A 26783-nucleotide genomic window follows, 5' to 3' on the forward strand; every position below is an offset into this window, starting at 1 on the left:
ATTTTAAAACTGTTTTTGAAAAATTAGGCTTAAGAATTCTTTTAAATTTCAATATTTTTTTATTTAAAAGAATTTTTAAGCTTTCTAAAACTCTTTTCTAAACATTTCTTTTATGATATTCACAAATTTTAATGATTTTCTTACATTTATAAAATTAAGCCTAAAAGTATGCTTTTTTTGTTCATATTTCATAACAAAACAGTAAAATAAAAGAAAATTACAATTTTTACACACAAATTAGTGTATTAAACAAAAAGCCTAAAAGTATGCTTTATTTTTGTTACAAATTTCATAACAAACTGTGTGTTTGAATAAAATCATAATTTCAGTTTGTAAACCAAAAAGACTTATAATTTTAATTTAATTATTAGTTTTAAAGAAAAAAAAATGCCTTATAAAGCTGTAGTTATTAGTTAAATTTCTTACCCTTTATTTTTTGCACATTTAATGCAAGAAATTCAAAATTATTTTTTTTTTATTAAAAAAAAAATGATCATTATCTTAAAAGCTTAAGAGAAAAAGAATGGTTTGTTTTTAGATTTTTTAAAGATTTTTTTGTTTTATTTAAAGTTTTGTTTTTCATTTTGTTTTATTTTTTTTTGTTTTAAATAAAAAGTATGTTGTTGGTTGGTTGGTTACTCGTTTTTAAAGCCTTAAAAACGCATCAGCAAATAGACAGAAGTTAACAATAATAATTATTGTAGGTAATTGGAATATTAAACAATAATTATTATGCATTCTTTTTTTGTATTAATTAAAATTAAATGAAATCTAAGAATTTTTATAGAATTTTTAGGCCTTATGGTTTGTTAAAGCTAGAAACGAGTAAAAAGTAAGAGAAAGTTTTTGTTTAATTATTACATTTATATAAATGTGTGTTTGGTTTTTTGTTGAAAATTTTCTTTTAACATCTTTTTTTTTGGATTTTAATATATATATAGATATATTTTGTTTTCGGTAATATTTTTTGTTTTGTTTGTTTTGCAAATAGAAGTCATGTTAAGAAAGTGTAAGAGTGTTAAATTTTTTTTTAGATTTTATTATTTTTTTCTTTGTATTTAAATTAAATTTAAGTATCTGATTCAAAAAAAGTGTTTTTTTTGTAATTTTTTTTAACTAACTTACTATCAACGAGGACTGCAAGTGTGTTTTTTTTTTTGTTAAGAAAAAAAAACTTTATTTTAATTAGAATTAAAAACATTTAAGAAATTGTTTTTAACATTAATTACTAAAAGTTCTTTTCAGGCTGACTGCTTTGCTTTGTTTGTTGGTTTGTATTTGTTTTTAATAAAATTTAAAATTGAAAAAAAATTTCTTGAAAAATCAAACGCTAATTTAAAAAAAAACTTTTTTTGCAAAAATATCAAAGAGGATTTAAGGTTTAATTAATTAGTAATAATAATTAATTCATAGCTAATTTAAATTTAATTAATGAGAGCGAGCCTTTTTTTGCTTTAGAAAACAACAGTGTTTTTGTGGTAAAACCAATTGTTTTCCATCTCTGCCAAGTTTTTTTTTATTTTTATTTAGCTTTTTGTTAAAACTTTTAATAATTTGCAACTGTTTTGTTTGTTTTCTTTCATTTTTTTAGCTTAAATAATAAAGTTTTTCTTTTTTTTCTTTGTTTGATTTTATTATTATAATATATTTTCTGGGTTTTTTTGTATTTAATTTAAATGTTTTTTGTTTTGTTTTATTAATTTTTTCTTTTATTTATTAATTGTATTTATATTTAAATGTTGTTGTTGTTTTATATATTTGTTGTTGTTTTTTTTATAAATTTAAGTTTTAAGTTGTTGTTGTTGAGGGGGAGGTGTTATTTTTTAAAATTTTCTTGGTAATTTTTTTTTACTCATTTTTTAAATTTATTTATATATATAATATTTATATTTTGTTTAAATTTTTAAGATTTCAATAGTGTTGGTTGTTGTTGTTGTTTCTCCATTTAAATATATTTTGTTGTTGTTGTTTATCCATAGCAGCAGCAATTGCGCGATGTAAATGCGCCCAGCTACAGTCTTCGTCAACATCTTAAAAACATAGAAAAGCTTAAAAAGAAGTAATTTAGCTGCTCACTTTGATGTCATCATAGTCACGAATTCTGTAAAAGAAAGAAAACAAAGAAAAGTTATAAATAAAAGCTCACTTCAATAATTGAAATTTTTACATAAAACATCCAAAAAATTCCACAAATTTGGAATAATTTTCAAAAATAGCAAACAATTTGTTTAAATTTCCTTGAAAATCAAGTAGCACACCCTTAAATTGTTAAAATATCAAGTAGCACACCCTCTCAAACAAAGCTTAGTAACATAACCAACAAGAATCTTCAAAAATATTTCAAAATTTTAGGTAGCACACCCAAAAAAGTTAGCAAATTTGCAATAATTTTCAAGAATTGTAAATAATTTGTACAAAATCTTCAAAAATATTTAAAAATTTTAGGTAGCACACCCAAAAAAATCAAAATTTTGCAATAATTTTCAAAAATTGTAAATAATTTGTACAAAATCTTCAAAAATAATTAAAAATTTTAGGTAGCACACCCAAAAATTTGCAATAATTCTCAAGAATTGTAAACAATTTCATCAAATTTACTCAAAAATAAAGTAGCACACCCTATATTTATTAAAATATTAAGTAGCATACCCTCTAAATGTAAGCATAGTAGCATAACGAACTAAAATCTTCCAAAATAATTAAAAATTTTAGGTAGCACACCCAAAAAATTCAACAAATTTTCAAGAATAATAAGCAATTTGTTCAAATTATCTCTATAATCAAGTAGCACACCCTAAATTTATTAAGATAATTCAAAATTTTAGGTAGCACACCCAAAAAAATCAACAAATTTTCAATAATTTTCAAGAATTGTAACAATTTGTTCAAATTCTCCGGAAAATCAAGTAGCACATCCTAAATTTATTAAGATAATTCAAAATTTTAGGTAGCACAGCCAAAAAATTCAACAAATTTCCAATAATTTTCAAGAATTGTAAACAATTTGTTCAAATTCTACGGAAAATCAAGTAGCACACCCTTAATTTTTAAAAATATCGAGTAGCACACTCTTACAAACAAAGCTTAGTAGCATAACCAACTAAAATCTTCAAAAATATTTAGAAATTTTAGGTAGCACACCCAAAAATTTAAACAAATTTTCAAGAATTGTAAATAATTTGTTCAAATTCTTTCGAAAATCGAGTATCATACCCAAGAAATACAACAAATTTCCAAAAATTTTCAAGAATTGTAAACAATTCTCTCGATAGTCAAGTAGCACACCCTATATTTATTAAAATATCAAGTAGCACACCCTTTGAAACTACAAAATAATTGAAAATTTCAAGTAGCACACCCAAAAAATTAAACAAATTTAATAAAATGTTCCTAAATTATAAACAAAAATGTATAAATTCCCCTTAAATCTTCTTGGAAAAGTTGTTCTCATCATGGGAGTTAAAGTTAAATATGTTTCCAAAAGTTTAACTTGTTCCACTTTTAATTTATTAAATATTGTTTAGATTGCCTTAGTATTTTTAAAGTTCTATCTTTAGTTTTTCTCTCATCCAGACAAATATGTATTGATCTTGATAATTTTTATGACTTCCTTGTTAATAATAATAAATTAAATTGTTTAATAGTTGTTTGATTAAACGATAAAGTTTATAAAACAATACAAAAAAAAATTATTCAAAATTTGCTGAAATTGTTAATATTTTAAACCAAATTAATTATAAACAAAAATATACATACAGGCGGAGAGTATATAAATAAATATATAGAAAAAATTGCGTGTGGGGGTATTATTAATTAATAAAATGGGGAAAATGAACAAAAAAAAAACAAACAATTAAAATAATGGAAAATTACAATTTTTACACACAAATTAAAGTGTTAAACAAAAACATGTACATATTCACTTACTTTTAAAATAAAACAAAACAATAAGTGGCAAAAAAAATGTAGCAACTAAAGAATTTGTTCAAATTCCCTTAAAACTCAAGTAGCACACCCTCTCAATGTATGCTTAGTAGCACTCCAAACAATGTATGCTTAGTAGCACTCCAAACAAATTAAACAAATATGCAACAATTTTCAAGAATTGTAAACAATTTGATAAAATTCTCTTGAAAATCAAGTAGCACACCCTTAATTTATTAAAATATCAAGTAGCACACCCTATCAAACTAAGTTTAGTAGCATAACCAACAAAAATCTTCAAATATAATTAAAAATTTTAGGTAGCACACCCAAAAAATTAAACAAAATTGCAAGAATTTTCAAGAATTGTAAACAATTTTATCAAATTCTGTTGAAAATCAAGTAGCACACCCTAAATTTATTAAAATATTAAGTAGCACACCCTTAATTTATTAAAATATCAAGTAGCATACCCTCTCAAACTAAGCTTTGTGCAAAACCAATAAAAATCCTTAAAAATAATTTAAAATTTTAGGTAGCACACCTAAAAAATTAAACAATTATGCAATCATTTTCAAGAATTTTATAAAATTTTATCAAATTCTTTCGAAAATCAAGTAGCACACCCTAAATTTATTAAAATATTAAATAGCACACCCTTAATTTGTTAAAATATAAAGTAGCAAACCCTCTCAAACTAAGCTTAATAGCATTACCAACTAAAATCTTCAAAAATAAAAAAAAAATTAAACAAATTCCTTATGATTTTCATATATTTCATACTACTTGTTAAGATTTTGCAAACAATAAAGTAGCACACCCTTAATTTAATAAGAAATGAAGTAGCACACCCTTTTAAATTAATTTTTAAAGCTCGCCAAAATAAAATGTCTAAAATATTATCAATAATTTTAAGTAACACAAGCTAAAAATTACAAAAAAAAGATATAATTCCCTTAGATGCAAAGAAATATATAAAATTCTGCAAAAAATTAAGTAGCACACCCTAAATTTACTAATAAATTAGTAGTTTGAAGGTTTCTTAATAAATTGTTAGACAAATACTCTCATAGATTCTAAGAAATTTAGGTAGCACACCATAAAAATTAAACAAATTCCTTATAATATTCATATATTTGGTACTACTTGATAAGAGTTGGCAAAAAATTAAGTAGCACACCCTTAATTTACTAAGAAATTAAATAGCACACCCTTTTAAATACATGTTTAAAGCTTAAATTCTAGGAAATTTAGGTAGCACACCCTAAAATTTAAACAAATTCCTTATTATTTTCATATATTTTGTACTATGTGTTAAGATTCTTCAAAAAAATGAAGTAGCACACCCTCTATTTACTAAGAAATTAAGTAGCACACACTTTTAAATTAATTTTTAAAGCTCGCCCAAATAAAATGTCTAAAATTTGGCAGAAAATTAAGTAGCACACCCTAAATTTACTACAAAAAATTGTGACATGAAGGTTTTATAACAATTTGAAGAGCAAATACATTCTAAATTCCAAGAAATTTAGGTAGCACACCCTAAATATTGCAAAATAATTAGGTAGCACACCCTTTTAAACTAATTTTAAAAGCTTAAACAAATAAAATCTCTAAAATATAAAGAATAATTTTAAGTAGAACATGAAAAAAATCCTTAGATTCAAAGAAATATATAAAATTCGGCAAAAAATCAAGTAGCACACCCTCTATATTAAAATTAATTATCAATTTAAATGTTTCATAGCAATTTCTTAAACAAAAACTTTTATAAAAATCTAAAATAAATTTATTTAAATTGGAATTTGAATATATTTCAGATTTTATTTTCTAAGAAAAATAATAAACCTGCTTTGCCATTCACTGTTTAATATTAGCTTGTTGTTTACACTAATGTATCCCATGATATTGTATTCCTAATTTTTTTATTTTTTTTTTTTGGTTCCTCATTCTTGGGGTATGTTAAAAATGTGTATTTTATTCTTAACAACAAAATAAGACACATACAACGAAAATAAATTAACAAAAAAAAATAAATGAAATTAAATTATTTTTAGCTATTGAATGCAAACACCTGCTAAAATTGGGGGCACAATTTTCAAAATACTAACTAAAATAATGCTCTACTCAGTACATAAAAGAGGAAGCAAGATAAGATGATCTCGGAGGCAGGAGTCAAGACAATTTCTTGTTTTATGTTGCTCGAGATGTCTGTCTTACATTGTACAGAGTCTATGTGTGAGTGTAAATTAATTTAAAACTATTACTAATAGTTTTATTCAAACAAGAAAAGAAAAACGAAACGAAAATCAATTCAACATAGTTATTTTTATTGTGATTAATTTGAAAAATTACCCCAAATAAATACAATATAAATTGGATACATTCCCAGTCACGATTTTGTGGTAAAACAAGAAAAAGTAGTGACAGACAAAGCCTCAAAAAAAAGAGACAAATAAATGTTTGAAAACTACAAAAGATAAAAGACATTTTTGTTTTATACCTGAAAGTGTTGTCATAGGTTGGGATACAGAGAATTAGAAAATTTGTTATGTTTTAAATCATCATGTGGTTTTTTTTAGCAGAAAATTTATTTAAAACATCATTAAACATGTGATATGATGGGTTATTGTTTGAGTCTTATGATTTGTTATACATTTTATTACAATTTATAAAGTAAATAAGCATTAAGAGGTACTTTCTGGGTCTTCCTTCCTATATATCTCAGAAAATCAAGTAGCACACCCTAAATATTGCAATAAATCAAGTAGCACACCCATTAAAATTAACTTTAATACAACACCCAAATGAAATCTGTAAAATATTATGAACATTTTTAAGAAAATTAAGTAGCACACCCTAAAACTTAAACAAATTTTATATTATTTTCATATAATTCCCATTAGTTGGTAAATTTATACAGAAAATTAGGTAGCACACCCTAAATATAGCATAAAATCAAGTAGCACACCCACTAAAACTAACTTTAATACAGAAATCATAAGTAAAAATGCAAAAAATTTCAAAATAAATTTAAATTTTAATAAATTTCTTTAGAAAATTTAGTAGCACACCCTAAAAATTAATCAAATTTTATATTATTTTCATATAAATCGCTTCACTTACTAAATTTATACAGAAAATTAGGTAGCACACCCTAAATATACCAAAAAATCAAGTAGCACACCCACTAAAACTAACATTAATACAAAAATCTTAAGTAAATATGCAAAAAATTTTCAAAATTAATTGAAATTTCTTTAGAAAATTAAGTAGCACACCCGAAATTTAAATATTAAATTTAAATATTCCAATAAATCAAGTAGCACACCCACCAAAACTAACATTAATACAAAAATCTGAAGTAAATATTAATTGAAATTTCAATAAACTTCTTTAGAAAATTAAGTAGCACACCCTAAAATTTAAACAAATTTTATATTATTTTCATAAAATCGCTTTACTTAGTAAATTTATACAGAAAATCAAGTAGCACACCCTAAATATTCCAATAAATCAAGTAGCACACCCACTAAAACTAACATTAATACAAAAATCTAAAGTAAATATTAAAAAATTTTCAAAATTAATTGAAATTTCTTTAGAAAATTAAGTAGCACATCCGAAAATTTAAAGAAATTTCACATTATTTTCATATAAATCGTTTTACTTATTAAATTTGTAGAGAAAATCAAGTAGCACACCCATTAAAACTACCATTAATAAAACAATTAATAGAAATTGCAATAAATTTCTTTAGAAAATTATGTAGCACACCCTAAAATTTAAAGAAGCTTCACATTGTTTTCATATATTTCGCATTATTAGAAAAAATTTTACAGAAATGAAGAAAATTTAAGTAGCACATGCAAGAAACTCAAGAAAATAAATTAAAATTCTTATAAATTTCAAAAATTACATAAAATTTTTGGGAAAATTAAGTAGCACACCCTTAATATAATAACAATTTAACAAATTCTTTTTAATATGTTAAGAAAAACAAGTAGCACACCCTAAAATTTAAACAGATTTCTCATTAATTTCATATTTTTAACATTGCTTCATAAATTCATACCGAAAATTAGGTAGCACACCCACCCAAAATATTGAACTATGACCTATAACTAATAAAATCTCTTAAATATTACAAAAAATTAAGTAGCACAGGAAAAAAATTAAATAAAATTGCCATAGATTTCAAATATTACATAAAACTTTTCACATAATTAAGTAGCACACCCTAGGAAAATGTTACTAATCATTCAAAAGCCACTTTACATGACCAAACATAACCACAAACATTGTTAACCAAATCCTTTTTAAAGGCTCTTGAAAAATTTGCCAAACTTTACACATTTAATTAAAAAGAAATTTTTAATTAAAAACTTAATTTAAAACCACATTATAAAAAACATAAACTCCTCTGTGATAGCCCAAAAACATTATCAATAAAATTAACAATTTAATTTTCGCCAAAAAAAAAAAAATCAGCCAATAATACACAATTATCAAATAGTTTAGTTTAAATTTGATTTGGATTTAGCGGCACCAACACCACCAAGACCCAGAGTAATAAAAACAACAACTATTATCATCATTTAAATACAATTTTTTTTACGGTTTAATATACATTAGACAAAATAGAAGAAAAAAATAGATATAAAATTGTTCAAATAAAAATGATGATTATTTGGCTTAAAGCCAAAACCAAAACGAAAAACAACAATATTGAAAAATATTTGTATTAGTAACAGATAAAAATTAAGAGAGAGAGAGAGTGAGTGAGAGGGAGAGAAGAGAAAAGTTTTGATGAAAAAATTAATAAAAAAAAATTAAGAAAAATAATAATTCAACAAATAATAATACAAAACAAATATGTAAACAAAAAGTGGTCAGAGAAAATTGCACAGAAAAGGCGAAATAAATTGTAATAGAAAATAACGAAAATGCCGGTTTTAGCTGTTCGCAAATTGCTTTTCAATTCTAGCTACATTTGTAGTTCTTTAAGTAGTTAAATTCTAGCTTCAATTGTGGTTCCTTTTGTAGTTCAATTCTAACTTCAATTGTGGTTCAATTGTAGTTCTTCTTGCAGTTCAATTTTAGCTTCAGTTGCAGTTCTTAGTGTAGTCCAATTCTATCTAGCTTCAATTGTGGTTCTTTTGTAGTTCAATTCTAGCATCAATTGTGGTTCAATTGTAGTTCTTATTGTAACTCAATTAATGTAGTCCAATTCTAGCTTCTATTGCAGTTCCTTTTGTAGTTCAATTCTAGCTTCAATTGTGGTTCAATTGTAGCTCTTCTTATAGCTTCAATTGTATTCTTCTTGTAGCTTAATTCTAGTATCAATTGCAGTTCTTAATGTAGTCCAATTCTAGCTTCAATTGCCGTTCCTTTTGTAGCTCAATTCTAACTTCAATTGTAGTTCAATTCTAGCTTCAATTATAGTTCTTAATGTAGTCCAATTCTAGCTTCAATTGTGGTTTCTTTTGTAGTTCAATTCTAGCTTCAATTGTGGTGCAATTGTAGTTCAATTCCAGCTTCAATTGTAGTCCAATTCTAGCTTCAATTGTGGTTCTTTTTGTAGTTCAATTCTAGCTTCAATTGTGGTTCAATTGTAGTTCAATTCTAGCTTCAATTGTGGTTCAATTGTAGTTCTCCTTGTAGTTCAATTCTAGCTTCAATTGCAGTTCTTAATGTAGTCCAATTCTAGCTTCAATTGCGGCTCCTTTTGTAGTTCAATTCTAACTTCAATTGTAGTTCAATTCTAGCTTCAATTGTAGTTCAATCCTAGCATCAATTGTAGTTCAATTCTAGCTTCAATTGTGGTTCAATTGTAGTTCTTCTTGTAGCTTTATTCTAGCTTCAATTGCAGTTCTTAATGTAGTCCAATTCTAGCATCAATTGCGTTTCCTTTTGTAGTTCAATTCTAGCTTCAATTGTAGTTCTTTTGTTGTTCAATTCTAGCTTCAATTGTGGTTCAATTGTAGTTCTTCAATTGTGGTTCAATTGTAGTTCTTCAATTGTGGTTCAATTGTAGTTCAATTCTAGCTTCAATTGTAGTTCTTAATGTAGTCCAATTCTAGCTTCAATTGTAGTTCAATTCTAGCTTCATTTGTAATTCTTAATGTATTCCAACTCAAGCTTCATTTCATTTTTTTCTTTTGTAGTTCAACTCTAGCTTCAATTCTGGTTCAATTGTAGTTTAATTCTAGCTTCAATTGTAGTTCAATTCTAGCTTCAATTGCAGTTCAATTCTAGCTTCAATTGTAGTTCTTAATGTAGTCCAATTCCAGCTTCAATTGTGGTTCAATTGTAGTTCTTCTTGTAGTTCAATTCTAGCTTCAATTATGGTTCTTTTGTAGTCCAATTCTAGTTTCAATCGTAGGTCTTTATATAGCCCAATTTTAGCTTCAAACTTAGGTCTTTATATAGACCAATTTTAGCTTCAATCGTGAATCTTTATATTGAACAATTTTAGCTTCAATCGTGAATCTTTATATTGAACAATTTTAGCTTCAATCGTGAATCTTTATATTGAACCATTTTAGCTTCAATCGTGAATCTTTATATTGAACAATTTTAGCTTCAATCGTGAATCTTTATATTGAAAAATTTTAGTCAATCTTATCTTTAATCTTAGGTCAATTTTAGCCAATTTTATCTTTAATCTTAAGTCTTTCTATAGTGAAATTTTAGCTTCAATCTTAGGTTTTCCATAGTCTAATTTTAGCTTCAATCTTAGGTCTTTCTTTAGCTTCAACCTTAGGTCTTTCTATAGTGCAATTTTAGCTTCAATTCTACTTCCTTTTGTAGTCCAATTCTAGCTTCAATCGTAGGTCTTTATATAGCCCAATTTTAGCTTCAATCTTAGGTCTTTCTATAGTCCAATTTTAGCTTCAAACTTAGGTCTTTCTATAGCCAAATTTTAGTTTCAATCGTAGGGGTTTATATATCCCAATTTTAGCTTCAATCGTAGGTCGTTCTATAGCCCAATTTTAGCTTCAATCGTAGGTCGTTCTATAGTCCAATTTTAGCTTCAATCGTAGGTCTTTCTATAGTCTAATTTTAGATCCAATCCTAGGCCTTTCTATAGTCCAATTTTAGCTTCAATCGTAGGTCTTTCTATAGTCTAATTTTAGCTTTAATCTTAGGTCTTTCTAGAGTCCAATTTTATCTTCAATCGTAGGTCTTTATATGGTGCAATTCTTGCTTCAATTGTAGTTCAATTTTAGTTTGAATTTCATTCCAAATAAGTCAATAAATAACAGCGAATCCAAAAACCCATCCATATCATAATCTTTGTTCTGTTTAGTACTAAATAAATGTTGAAAATTTTGCCATAATTTCATTCTATTTAGTTAATTTCTTTGTGTACTCAGAAATATTAGATCACTCGTTTAGGAATTCATTATTATTGTTATTATTTTCGTTGATGTTTTCTCTGGCCTGCTTTTGGTTGCCACCACCACCACACCACCACCAAAATAACTAAAGTAAATATTTATTCTGCCTTTTTCATTCCATCATTTTCCTCTAATTTCAGAATGTACACAAACATTATTTCTATTTGTATTTATTTAAATGCGTGCCAGTGTGTGTGTGTGTGTATTTTAACTATTGTCAAAAGGTGTGAAATCAGCTCAACATTTTTAGATAAAATAATTGGAAAAAAAACACATCAACACACCACCCTATACAACTTTATAGCCCCTCTCTTTTCTGCACTATATTCTCCCTAGAGAAAATAAAAAGTAAACATTGTTATTACTTTTTTCCTTCATTCTCTATCCCCCAATTCCCTGCCCTTAGTTTCTCTGAATGAAAAAAAAAGCTTTTACCATGTGACGCCGCTTTTATTTTAATTAAATTTTAAACAAAGTTATAATCGTTCATACATACATACCGACCATAGAAAACTATCTCTATCTATCTAATTTAAAAGTTAAATATTATAAAAATGAAGATAAAAAAGAACGCAAAAAGTTTTTATTTAACAAACTTCTTCAATTAAGGGAAAAACACACCTTTTTTGTGTTGTTTACTTTGTTTGTATGCGTAATAAAGTTTTGCCTGGTAGCTGTTATTAAATAAATTTTTTTTCTTTCAATATTTTATCTATAATTTTGTTTATATAATGAATAATTGTAGCTATATTGCTCCAAATTAAATTAGCACAAACTGTTTCCACTAGTTAAAAGGTTAGATTTTTCAAATTCGGCCTTAAACCTGACTTGTCTTGCTGACAAGTAACTGATAGTGATGACAGATGAATAAATAACAGAACAAAGCTTAGTAATGTAGAAATTGCCATACCAATCATGATCTTTCTTCGCCTCAAATTACAAGAAAAAACTTACAAAAATTTAAAACAAAAAATCTACTTTTTAAACAAAAAATTCCTATCGTTTCTGTCATCAAAGAAAATGTGTAAAATAGTATCAGTTCCTGTAGCAAAAGGGATGTTTTGCTGCTGCTTAATTCCATTCAAACGAGAACATTATTAAATTTCAATGTAAAATTCTTGGAAATTCTAACTTTACAAAAAGGACCCCCGGGGGTTTACTGCTTATTTTCTTCCTAAAAGCTGTAATTTTCCAACTACAATGTGTAATTTATACAAATTTGTATAGGAAAATCATTTTTCTCGAATCAATTGAAATTATTCTATAATTTTTTTGGGGATTTTTGGTAAAATTTTGTATCAGCTGAAAAAACAATAGAAATTTTCTGAAAATCATAAATTTTAGCTGCAAAATAGGTTACAAAATGAAGATTGTTACTGTATATTATGATTCAAACGCAAATAATATTGAATTGCAATATAAAATGTATGCAAATTCGAACATTTCAAAAAGGTCCCCCGGGGTTTATTGCTTATTTTTCACCCAAAAGCTAAAAATTTTCAACTATACTGTGTATTTTATACAAATTTGTATAGGGGGGTTATGGTCTCATTCGTTAAGAAATAACTGTTCGTTAAGAAATAAATGTTTAATTCATAGTAAATCGAAGGATTTTCCTTTCAATTGGAAAAACAAAGAAAAAAACTATTGAAATTGTTATTTTTCCAGGGGAAAATTTTTTGTTCTTTTTGAAGAAGTCGTTCATTAAATTTATGTCCGAAAAAGCCACATTTGACCTAAAATCAAACATTATTCAATTTGCTTTATAAAATTAATAAAAATTCGAACATTACAAAGAGAGGTCCCCCTGGGGTTTAGGTAGTAATTTTTATCAAAAGAGAGTAAAAAGTTCCCCCGGGGGAGTTATGGACTAATTCGTTACAAACAAAGTGATTTACCATCAGCCCAATTATGAATAAGAAAGATTTTTCCCATTGAATTTGAATAGGATAAATGGGAAAAAACTCCCGGGGAATTTTTATTCATAATTGGTCTGTCTGTTTAATTTATACAAAATCCCAGCGTTTTAATTTCGAATTGAAAAATGAGGGAAACATATTTGGAAGATATAATTGTCGAAGAAATAATTTTCAAGTAATTGGGACCCCTCAGTCTTTTGTTTTCTTTCCTTGGGGAAAATTTTGTTCTTTTTGTGACAAACTGTCGCTAAATTTATGTCCGAAAAAGACATATTTGATCGAAAAACAAACATTATTCAAATTAGAACATTAAAAAGGCTGGACCCCTGGGGGTAGTTCGTCATTTTTATCGAAAGAGACTAAAAATGTCCCCCGTGGGCGTTATGGTCTAATTCGTTAAAAACAAAGTGATTTACGTAAACATAGTACCAGCGTTTTGCTTTCGAATAGAATTGAAACTTGTTATTTTCATAATTTTCAAGTAATTGGACTCCTCAGTCTTTTGATTTCTTTCCTTTAGGAAAATTTTTGTCAAACGATCGCTAAATTCCTATCCGATAAGTCATATTTGATCAGAAATCGAACATTATTCAATTGCTGTATAAAACTCATACAAATTCGAACATTGCGAACAGGGTCCCCCTGGAGTGTTTGATTCAAAAGTGAAGATTTTTGTATTAAAATCTATAATTCATATGATTTTAAACGATTTTCAATGCGAATCAAAAGAACCTCTCTATCAACATGAAAATTTTTGTTGGAAAACAGGGATTTCGTTGTAAATTCCAACTTTACAGAAAGTTCCCCTGGGGGCTTATTGTCGAATTTGATACAAAACAAAGGATTTGCAATGTTTAATTCATACAAATTCGAATAATAGTTCTTTGTTTTTCTATTCGAAAGGAAAATAGTTTAAATTTTGAAGAAACCGTTTAACAAAATTTAACAAATTCAGGGAAATGGACCCCCTTCAATCAGTTGTTGTCTTTCCTGGCGAAAAACTTTTTCTTTTTGAGACACTAGATTTTATATCGATTTTTTAACTAAAAGCGATTCAATTGCAATAAAAAAATACAAACATTTCAAAAGGTCCCCCTGAGGGACGATTTTTTTTCGAATTGAAAAACAAAGGAAAAATATTTTGAAAAACCTGTTGGAGATTTATGTCGATATTTAATCTAAAATCGATTCAATTGCAATAAAAAATAATACAAAAATTTCGAAGAGGTCCCCCTGAGCGACGATTTTTTTTCGAATTTAAAAACAAAGGAAAAATATTTTGAAAAACCTGTTGGAAATTTTTGATAATTTTCAAGGAAAAGACAAGGATGTCTATTAGTTTCTTTGCTGGGAAAAATTTTATCTAAAATTCATACAAATTGGAACATTACGAAGAAGTCCCCCAGGGTGGTTTGTGGCCTAATTGTATTTAAAAAATAAAATTTTCTATAATTCTTTCCAAAATTCATACAAATTCCATCATTATGAACTAGTCCCCCCTGGGGCATTATTGATGCAAAATACTTTCATATTATCAACATGGTTAGGATGTGCCCCCAAAAGGGATAACCACAATTTCCCTAACAATTTTGTAATAAAATCCTGGGAAAAACTTACCTTCGTAATTGACTTGACCGTCACCATCGATATCAGCTTCTCGAATCATTTCATCGACCTCTTCGTCTGTTAACTTTTCACCCAAATTTGTCATGACGTGACGTAACTCAGCCGCTGAAATGAAGCCGTTGCCATCTTTATCGAATACTCTGAAGGCTTCTCGGATTTCTTCTTCACTATCGGTATCCTTCATTTTACGGGCCATCATTGTCAAGAATTCAGGGAAATCAATTGTGCCGTTGCCTATAATATAGAGAAGGAAAACAAAAAAAAAACAAAAGAAAATTAGTAAAAATTTTAGCTTAGAAACAAAGTTTTCTTAAATAACGTCAAAATCTATATTTTATTTCTATTTTTCTTACATGTTGGCAAAAAAAATAAAAGTTTTCTGTATATAAATTGTGTTTTTTTTATCAAATTTAATGAACCATAAAAATTCCATCATTTTTTTTTTCATTTTGTTGCCCCTGCTACTATGATGCCAAAAAGTATAAATTTCAATTTAATGCGAAGTGGAAAAAATAAGAAAATATTGCAATTTTTTTTTCTTCTGTCAAAAATTCCATAAATATTTAAAATGGTTTTTTGAATGCTCAATACAATCATGGAAAAAAGGGTGTGTTTTTCTTATTTTCTTTATGGCCCGACTTAAACTCTTAGTAGGAAAATATGAAAAAGAATATTTTATTACAGAAATAAAGGAAATTGCTTGCCAACAATCCCCCCTCCTCCGCCTCTCTTGCCACCCTTTTTCCCTATAAAAGGCTATAAGAAAATTGGAGCCAATCCTTAAAAAAAAGGATATTTTTGGGGCTTTGGAAAACAAGTTAAAATAATCTATTTGTTGTTTGCCATAAAACAAACAATAAAATTAAATTTATTTCCTTAAAAACACAATCAAAAAAAAAAAGTTTTTTTATTTGATTAACATTTAAACCAAATAGGATTAAAGAAAACTGATACTAAAATAACATTTACAAAGTGATTTCAAAGTAATATTTAAGGGAAAAAAAAGTAAAGTAAATTTTTGGGAAAAAAAGGGCTACTAAATTTTTAAATTTTTTTCCTGGAATTTATCAAAATTAAAGGAAATTATTGTTGCTACAGGGGCCTCTTTATTGTCATCTGATTCGTAAGAGAACATTTTATTGAATTGGTAACAAAATTCATACAAATTCGTTAATTATGAAAAGGTCCCCATGAGGGGTTATGGCTTAATTTACTTCAAAAAACCAAAATTTTCAAATAACAATGTGGAATTCTTAAAAATCTATTTGATTTTCTATTCGTAAAGCCCCTTAAGTAGTTTGTTTTCACTTCCTGAGGAAAAAATTACTTTTTGTTGAAGCCGTTTCAAAATTTTTTTTTCCAAATTGTTGCTACAGGGTGCTCTTTTTTTGTAATCTGATTCGAAACAGAACATTTTATTGAATTGGAAACAAAATTCATACAAATTCGTAAATTATGAAAAGGTCCCCCTGGGGGTTTCTTGCTTAATTTACTTCAAAAAACCAAAATTTTCAAATGACAATTACGAATTCCTACAAATCTATAAGATTTTCCCTGTGCAAAGCCCCTTTAGTAGTTTCTTTTCACTGCCTGAGAAAAAAATTACTTTTTGTTGAAGAGTAATTTTTTTTTCCAAAAATGGAATTTATCAGATTTAAGAAAAATTATTGTTGCAACAGGGGCCCCCTTTATTGTCATCTGATTCGTAATAGAACATTTTATTGAATTGGGAACAAAATTCATACAAATTCGTAAATTATGAAGAGGTCCCCATGGGGGTTTCTAGCTTAATTTACTTCAAAAAACAAAGATTTTGAAATAACAATGTCGATTTCTTACAAATCTATACGATTTTCTATTCGTAAAGCCCCTTTAGTAGTTTGTTTTCACTTCCTGAGGAAAAAATTACTTGTTGAAGAAGCCGTTTCAAATTTTTTTTTCCAAAAATGGAATTTATCAGATTTAAGCAAAATTATTGTTCCTACAGGGTGCTCTTTTTTTGTAATCTGATTCGAAACAGAACATTTTATTGAATTGGTAACAAAATTCATACAAATTCATTAATTATGAAGAGGTCCCCCTGGGGGTTTCTTGCTTAATTTACTTCAAAAAACAAAGATTTTCCAATAACAATGTCAAATTCTTACAAATCTATGTGATTTTCCCTTCGTAAAGCCCCTTTAGTAGTTTGTTTTTACTTTCTGAGGAAAAAATTACTTTTTGTTGAAGAAGCCGTTTCAAATTCTTTTTTCCAAAAATGGAATTTTTCAGATTTAAGCAAAATTATTGTTGCTATAGGGGAGCTCTTTTTGTAATCTGAATCGAAACAGAACATTTTATTGAATTGGTAAAAAAATTCATACAAATTCGTTAATTATGAAAAGGTCCCCCTGGGGGGTTATGGCTTAATTTATTTAAAAAAAACCAAAATTTTCGAATGACAATTACGAATTCCTACAAATCTATATGATTTTTTCTTCGTAAAACCCCTTTAGACGTTTGTTTTGACTCCCTAAGGAAAAAATTAATTTTTGTTAAAGAAGCCGTTTCAAAACTTTTGTTCGAAAATTTTTTTTATGGAATATTGCTAAAAAATGTAACTTAAAAAGTTACTGTATGTGTAATATCAATTAAAAAAGCATAATATTGAATTGAAATATAAATTTCCTCCAAAATCCTAGAAATTCTTTTATTATGAAAAGGTCCCCCTGGGGGTTTTGGCTTAATTTGCTTCAAAAACAAAGATTTTCAAAGAACATTGTCGAATTCTTACAAATCTATACAATTTTCCCTGTGTAAAGCCCCTTTAGACGTTTGTTTTCACTCCCTAAGGAAAAAAATACTTTTTGTTAAAGAAGTCGTTTAAAAAATTTTGTTTGAAAAATGTTTTTTTATGGAATATTTCGGGCTCTACATTGTAATCTAATTCGAAATCAATCATTATTGAATTGGGAATAAACAAATTCACACAAATTGGTTTATTAAGAAAAGGTCCCCCTGGGGATCTAAGTCAAAAATCAAGTATTTTGCAAAAAACAATATTGAATTCATAAAAATCTATACGATTTTCAATTCTTCAAGCCCATTTAGAGCTTTATTTCCCTCTGTGGGAATAAAATTACTTTTTGTTGAAGAATTTCTTTCAAAATTTTTGTTCGAATTTTTTTTTTTTATTGCTAAACAATATAAATATTCATGTTACAACAGAGGTTAGTGTTCCATGAAAGATAAAATTACTGAATTGAAATACAAAATTCATTAAAATTCCTACATTACGAAAAGTCCCCCTGGGGGTTTACAGCGTAAAAGCAAAGTATACTTCAACTAAATTCGAAAAATATGCTTTTTAATACAACATTATTCAATTGCAATGAAAAATTCATACAAATTCCAACATTTTGAAGTGGCACCCCCAGGGGGTTAAAGCTTAAGTGAAGCCTAAAGCAAAGATTTTTAAATTGCAATATATAGTAATTCATACAGAGAGAATTTGTGGTAAATTTCAGCCAGCTAGCTCCATTCGTTTGGGCCCTATAGTGTTTTAACAGACGGACAGACATACGGATGGACATACTAGATCGTCTTAGAATCTTATGAGGACCCAGAATATATATAATTTTTGGTTCTACGACCAATATTTCGTTGTGATGTTGCAAATTCTTTCCTTCTTTTTTGATTGCGGGTATTACGAAAAGGTCCCACTGGGGGTTTACAGCGTAAAAGCAAAGTATACTTCAACTAAATTCGAAAAATTAGCTTTTTAATACAACATTATTCAATTGCAATGTAAAATTCATACAAATTCCAACATTATGAAGTAGCACCCCCGGGGGGTTAAAGCTTAAGTGAAGTCTAAAGCAAAGATTTCTATATTGCAATATATAGTAATTCATACATAGAGAATTTTGTGGAAAATTTCAGCCAGTTAGCTCCATTCGATTGGGCCCTATCGTGTTTTCAACAGACGGACGGACAGACGGATGGACATACTAGATCGTCTTAGAATCTTATGAGGACCCAGAATATATATAATTTTTGGTTCTACGACCAAAATGTTACAAATTGTTTCCTTCTTTTTTGATTGCGGGTATAAAATTACTTTTTTATGAAGTAGAGGCTTTAAATCCCCCCTCCATTTTACAAGAAATTTAATAAATTCTTAAGCAAAATTCCATTAAAATTTTTAAAAACTTTATTGATTTGTTAGATACCTAATTAAATTGCCTTTGTTTGAAATGAACCAGTATAAAAAAAAGCAGATGTTTAACAAAATATTTAAAGGGGTTATGGATGGGGGATGTGAGGGTTCTATGTTTTTTGCAATTGTTTTCAACTTTTTACAATTTATTCATAAAAATTTCTCATTTAAAAATAGTTTAGCGTAATTTATTTTTTAAAAACAAAAAACCTCACGCCCCTCTTACAACAGCTAGAAAATCAAACAGAGAGAAAAAAAAAAAAATCTTTCATTAAAAATGTCATTTCATTTATGTGCATCCCATGGCTCGCTAAAAATTTAATTTTTCTTGCTTGCTTGGCAATTTAGAATATACGTACAATATATTAAGAACAACAGCAACAAAAAAGAATAAAAGTTTATTTTTGGAAAGGTTAAAATCCTCTAATGTCTGATGATGCTGCTACTACTGCTGCTGCTGTAGTCGACAGCCACAAGTATCCCAAGAAATATGCATAGAATTATTAGTATTTGAAATGAGAAATTCATAAAGAATTTCACCATAGAGTTTTTTTTTTATTAAAATAACAAATAAAAAATAGTAAAGACTCAAAGAATATAATAACAAAATTAGCATTTTTATAATACAAATATTCGAAGAGAGAGGGTGAATTAGTTTTAAACTCCCGGGGGGGCTGTAAAGTCCCCCCATTACTTTTTTATCATAAATATTATTCATAAAGGCAGTAGGAAGAGGAGGTGGTGTATTGGTTTAAACTCCCTGGGGGCTTAAAGTTTTCTTTTTGTCTCGTGTTTTAATGTTTTCCTTCTAAGGGCTGGTTGGTGGTGGTTGATTTGGTAAATCAGGGGTTGTTGTGATACATACTGGAACAACAAAAGATTGCCATGGATTTCTTTTGTTAAATTTAGTGATTTTTTAGGGATTGAAATCTATGCTTTATTTGTTGCAGATTTTTTACCCGGGATTTGGTTTGATATTACAAAATTTATGAGCCATATGACAAAAAGCAAGGATACTTTAATAAATCAAGGACATGCGCAGGATAATATCCTGAACTAGCTCATAAGTTAACAATGAAATTTAATATAGCAAAAGGAACCCCCTTTTCCTTTAAGGGCAATTTAATAAATTGTTTTTTCTTGCACCAACTATCTACTGCCCTATTCTGGAAAACATGCTCAAACATGCTGCAAATTCTTTAACAAATCACTAAACTTTTGCTATAAAATTATTAGAAAAAATAATTAACAGCCATATTTATTCTAACAATTTTAAATTTATTACTAAAACAAGCAAAAGAAATATGTTCTGCCACTTTCCAGAAAAAATCAAACAAAAAAAAAATCATTTTAATTTTTATTATTAAGAAATTCATAGCCACTTTCACTAAACTCACATTAAGACAAATACAATTCCATTAATTTATTCTTCAAAAAAAAAATTTTTTACAAAAGAAAAACACAAGTATTATTTCAAGTCATAAAATAGCAATAATAGAAATGTTCTTATTTTGCAGTTAATGAGAAGAAAAGAACAACAAAATGATGTAGACCGAGCCCCCTCCTCCTACCTCTCCCACACATTTCACCAATAGCCCACTGAAAGCTTCTAGCAAATTAAAATGAAAGTCTTACACTGAATTTTGTGTACCATTTAAATGTAGTCGTTTAATAATGTGTTACTGTTACTATAAAAAAAAATCGAAAAAAAAAAAATATTTTGAAAATTTATGTCTACTTAGATAAAAAATAGCAACAAAATACAAATAATAATCAGCTAATATTTATTATTTTTTAGAAAATCAAACATTCATCACTACTACATTGTGTAGACTAACTAAATTGCCTCAAGCATTTTGCCCGCACGTTTATCTCATCAGTCTAGCTACACGATTAATTTTTTACACTAGCTGTTAAACAACTTGAAATTTTAATCGTATTGGTCTTGAAGAATATTCAATTCTTAATTAAGGGGGGCTAAATGAATTTTAAATAAGCCCTACAATAGTTGCCCTCAAAAGAGGCAACTTTTCCATAGAAAAAATGCCTACGGAAGAGGCAACATTTTGATAGAAAAGTTGCCCTCCAAAGAGTCAAGTTTTCTTGACGTTTTCGCATAGAAAAGAACTAGAACAGAACTAGAACTAGAACAGAACTAGAACAGAACTAGAAAAGAACTAGAACAGAACTAGAACAGAACTAGAACAGAACTAGAACAGAACTAGAACAGAACTAGAACAGAACTAGAACAGAACTAGAACAGAACTAGAACAGAACAGAACTAGAACAGAACTAGAACAGAACTAGAACAGAACTAGAACAGAACTAGAACAGAACTAGAACAGAACTAGAACAGAACTAGAACAGAACTAGAACAGAACTAGAACAGAACTAGAACAGAACTAGAACAGAACTAGAACAGAACTAGAACAGAACTAGAACAGAACTAGAACAGAACTAGAACAGAACTAGAACAGAACTAGAACAGAACTAGAACAGAACTAGAACAGAACTAGAACAGAACTAGAACAGAACTAGAACAGAACTAGAACAGAACTAGAACAGAACTAGAACAGAACTAGAACAGAACTAGAACAGAACTAGAACAGAACTAGAACAGAACTAGAACAGAACTAGAACAGAACTAGAACAGAACTAGAACAGAACTAGAACAGAACTAGAACAGAACTAGAACAGAACTAGAACAGAACTAGAACGAACTAGAACGAACTAGAACAGAACTAGAACAGAACTAGAACAGAACTAGAACAGAACTAGAACAGAACTAGAACAGAACTAGAACAGAACTAGAACAGAACTAGAACAGAACTAGAACAGAACTAGAACAGAACTAGAACAGAACTAGAACAGAACTAGAACAGAACTAGAACAGAACTAGAACAGAACTAGAACAGAACTAGAACAGAACTAGAACAGAACTAGAACAGAACTAGAACAGAACTAGAACAGAACTAGAACAGAACTAGAACAGAACTAGAACAGAACTAGAACAGAACTAGAACAGAACTAGAACAGAACTAGAACAGAACTAGAACAGAACTAGAACAGAACTAGAACAGAACTAGAACAGAACTAGAACAGAACTAGAACAGAACTAGAACAGAACTAAAACAGAACTAAAACAGAACTAAAACAGAACTAGAACAGAACTTGTTTTCCATAGAAAAGTTGCTTCTCAAAGATGCAAGTTTTCCATAGAAAAGCTGATTCTTAAAGAAGCAAGTTTTCCATAGAAAAGTTGCTTCTTAAAGAAGCAAGTTTCCTATAAGAAAGTTGCTTCTTAAAGAAGCAAGTTTCCTACAAGAAAGTTGCTTCTTAAAGAAGCAAGTTTCCTACAAGAAAGTTGCTTCATAAAGAAGCAAGATTCCTACAAGAAAGTTGCTTCATAAAGAATCAAGTTTTCCATAAGAAAGTTGCTTCATCAAGAAGCAAGTTTTCTATAAGAAAGTATCTTTATTAAGAAACAAATTTTCCATAGAAAAGTTGCTTCTTAAAACAGCAAGTTTTCCATAGAAAAGTTGCTTCTCAAAGAAGCAAGTTTTCCATAGGAAAGTTGCTTCTTAAAGCAGAAAGTTTACCATAGAAAAGTTGCTTCTTAAAGATGCAAATTTTCCATAGAAAAGTTGCTTCTTAAAGATGCAAATTTTCCATAGAAAAGTTGCTGCTTAAAGATGCAAGTTTTTCATAGAAAAGTTGCTTTTTAAAGATGCAAGAATTCCATAAAAAAGTTGCTTCTTAAAGATGCACGAATTCCATAAAAAAGTTGCTTCTTAACGATGCAAGTTTTCCATAAAAAAGTTGCTTCTTAAAGATGCAAGTTTTCCATAGAAAAGTTGCTTCTCAAAGATGCAAGTTTTCCATAGAAAAGTTGCTTCTTAAAGAAGCAAGTTTTCCATAGAAAAGTTGCTTCTTAAAGAAGCAAGTTTTCCATAGGAAAGTTGCTTCTTTAAGAAGCTTCTTAAAGAAACAAGTACCATAGAAAAGTTGCTTCTCAAAGAAGCAAGTTCCATAGAAAAGTTGCTTCTCAAAGAAGCAAGTTTTCCATAGAAAAGTTGTTTCTTAAAGAAAAGAAAATAGCTTCATCACGAAGCAAGTTCTCTTATAGAAAAGTTGCTTCATCAAGAAGCAAGTTTTCTTATAGAAAAGTTGCTTCTCACAGAAACAAGGCAAATTCATTAGCCCTCCCTGATTTTTAACAAAATCTATCCCCTTAAATTGAACTACAGTAAACAATAACAACTAAATTAAGTTAAGAAAGAATAAAACGCACGTGGAAATAAATAACATTAATCTGAAACACACAACAAAAAAAAAAACAGCTACCATAAATATTTATATAGAATTAAATGAAAATAAACAGAAATAAAAAAAGCCAGCAACCATGACAACACACACTTAGAAAAACCATAAAAATTATAGAGAAAATCAAAAAAGAAAACGCGAATATTTAAGGGACAGACAAGAAAAACATTCGATATGTTTTTTTTGTTCCACCATAATATTAAATCAATATAGAAATAAATTAACAAAAAAAATAAAAGTAATAATAACAAAAGTATTAAATGAAATTTGTTATAAAGATTAAATCGCATTAAAAATCTATAAAAAAAAGTTCAAGGAGAAGTTAAAAGGTTTGGGGCGTTTTATTAAACAAGAAATCTCGGTTATATTACAAGCAATGACATTGGTTTAACTTTAGTTTAAACCTAATATAATGAGAAGTTTAACAGAGAATCTTAGTTGGTTAAACTTTGGAAAACTTTTGTTTTTAATTTATGTTCCTCTGTGGCCTTATTGTTCTAATAAATATGATTAAAATAGTTTAAAAAATATTTGCTTACCATCAGCATCGACTTCATTGATCATGTCCTGCAATTCAGCTTCTGTGGGATTTTGACCGAGCGATCTCATGACTGTGCCCAATTCCTTTGTTGTGATGGTGCCATCACCATCTTTATCGAAAAGTGAGAATGCTTCTTTGAATTCAGCGATTTGTTCTTCTGTTAGTTGATCGGCCTATAATAAAGAAAGCAAAAAGTTAATAATGTAAAAAAAACCAAAACCTTTTTTTTTAGAAACATCTAAAGAACTTTAAAAAAACCCCACCATTGTTCACGGGCTTTTCCAATAAAATCTGTTTAGTAGCAAAAAATATTAAAACCACAAAACCGTTAAATACAGAAATAATAAAACTGTTATAAATCAGAGTTTGGTTTTTTTTTCTTCTTCCAACAATTTTATTGTGTCAGTTTATTTGTATAGAAATCAAAAATTTGAATTGTAAATCGTATGCCTTTGTGTTTTTTTAAATAATTCAAAAATTTGAAACAAAGTAATATGCAAACTCAACATGGAATAAAAATCTATAACTTGAATAAATTGTAGGCAACATAAAAAGACTGTTAGGAGACAATTGCCAGATACATAAAATATAATAATATTCAAAAGATTCTAACTTCAAATTTAATAAATAACTTAAAAAAAAAAAACATTATCCAAAAATTCGAACAAAAAATTTTGGAAATTGAAATATAGATTTAATTTTATTGAAAATAAAGTAAAAAAATTGGTTTTTACCAAGATTCTTGAATTTCGAAAAATTCGAAATTAAGTTCGAATTTTCGAACATAACAAAAAATGCTGGAAATTGAAATATAGATTTAATTTTATTGAAAATAAAGTAAAAATTATGGTTTTTACCAAGATTTTTGAATTTCGAAAAATTCGAAATTAAGTTCGAATTTTCGAACACAACAAAAAATGTTGGAAATTGAAATATAGATTTAATTTTATTGAAAATAAAGTAAAAAATTTGGTTTTTACCAATATTCTTGAACTTCGAAAAATTCGAAATTAAGTTCGAATTTTCGAACATAACAAAAAATGCTGGAAATTGAAATATAGATTTAATTTTAATGAAAATAAAGTAAAAATTATGGTTTACCAAGATTTTTGAATTTCCAAAAATTCGAAATTAAGTTCGAATTTTCGAACACTACTAAAAATATTGAAAATTGAAATATAGATTTAATTGAACTGAAAATAAAGTAAAAAATATGGTTTTTACCAAGATTTTTGAATTTCGAAAAATTCGAAATTAAGTCCGAATTTTCGAACACTACTAAAAATATTGGAAATTGAAAAATACATTTAATTTTATTGAAAATAAAGTAAAAATTATGGTTTTTTTGAATTTCGAAAAATTCGAAATTAAGTTCGAATTTTCAAACATCTAAAAAAAATATTGGAAATTGAAAAATACATTTAATTTCATTAAAAAAGTAAAATCCTAGATTTCTACCAAGATTGTTGAATTTCGAAAAATTCGAAATTAAGTTCGAATTTTCGAACATATCAAAAAATATTGGAAATTGAAAAATATATTTAATTTTATTGAAAATAAAGTAAAACTTAGATTTTTACCAAGATTTTTGAATTTCGAAAAATTTTAAATTAAGTTCGAATTTTCGAACATAACAAAAAATGATGGAAATATATTATTTAAAAATATATTTAATTTTATTGAAAATAAAGTAGAAACTTAGATTTCTACCAAAAATTTTGAATTTCGAAAAATTCGAAATTAAGTTCGAATTTTCAAACATCTAAAAAAATATTGAAAATTGAAAAATTCATTTTATTTTATTAAAAAAGTAAAATCCTAGATTTCTACCAAAATTTGTGAATTTTGAAAAATTCGAAATTAAGTTCGAATTTTCGAACATCTCAAAAATTTTTGGAAATTGAGAAATTCATTTAATTTTATTTAAAATAAGGTCAAAAATTGTATTTTTTACCAAGTTTCTTGAATTTCAAGAATTTCGAAATTAAGTTCGAAGTTTCGAACATTAATAAAAACGCTGCAAATCTAAATATACTTTAAAATTTTTTGAAAATAAAGTAAAAACTTAAATTTTTGCAAGGATTTTTGAATTCGAAATTAAGTTCGAATTTTCGAACATAAAAAATGCTGAAAATTAAAAACTAAATTTAAATTTATTGAACATAAATTCAAAAATGTGATTTTTACTTAGAGTTTTGAAGTTCGAAAAATTTCGAAATTATGTTCGAATTTTCGAACATCACCAAAAATGCTGGAAATCTCAATAAAAGCATACAGTGTATGAAATAAAGTAAAAAATCTGAATTTTATCAATATTTTCGAATTTTGAAATTATGTTCGAATTTTCGAACATTTCAAAAAATTATGGGAATTAAAGAATTAAATTAAATTTATTAAAAATAAAGTAAAAACTTAAGAGTTTTACCAAGATTTTTGAATTTCGAAAATTCCGAAATTATGTTCGAATTTTCGAAATTCTCTAAAAATGCCGGAAATCAAGTTATCAAACAAAAATTATGGGAACAATGAAAAAAACAAATATAAAATGTTGAAAAATTCCAGAACATTAAATTCTTTACAGCATTTTTTTGCAAATTTAATTCCCCCTTGAAGAATGATTATTATTAAAGTCTCTTATTGTGTCTACAAACAACAATAACTTTGTAGCAAAAAAAGGTGTTAAATTACAAAAATATGTTCTCATAGGTGCCAATTACACACACAAATGAAAAGACGACAAATAGAATATTGAAACGACAAAAAAACTGACGTCAGCAAATGCCTAAAATATGCTAATGATATTTGCATACCTGAAGCGCAAAAAAAAAATTAGACATCCATCTAATGAA

General features: G+C 27.2%; 1 protein-coding gene across 1 annotated transcript in view; it reads right to left on the minus strand.

Annotated features, from left to right (window-relative positions):
* Positions 1-527: 527 nt before the first annotated feature.
* Cam (Calmodulin) overlaps positions 528-26783 on the minus strand; it is a 45016-nt gene continuing 18760 nt past the window's right edge. Inside the window, exons 2-4 of the mRNA XM_065510636.1 lie at positions 23933-24107; positions 14864-15106; positions 528-2101 (exon numbers count right to left, since the gene is read on the minus strand). Of these exons, the coding sequence (XP_065366708.1) occupies positions 2073-2101; positions 14864-15106; positions 23933-24107 (447 nt within the window). The 3' untranslated portion in view covers positions 528-2072. The remainder of the gene's footprint in view (positions 2102-14863; positions 15107-23932; positions 24108-26783) is intronic.

This window comes from Calliphora vicina, chromosome 5, assembly GCF_958450345.1.
Source record: "Calliphora vicina chromosome 5, idCalVici1.1, whole genome shotgun sequence".
Lineage (NCBI taxonomy): Eukaryota > Metazoa > Arthropoda > Insecta > Diptera > Calliphoridae > Calliphora > Calliphora vicina.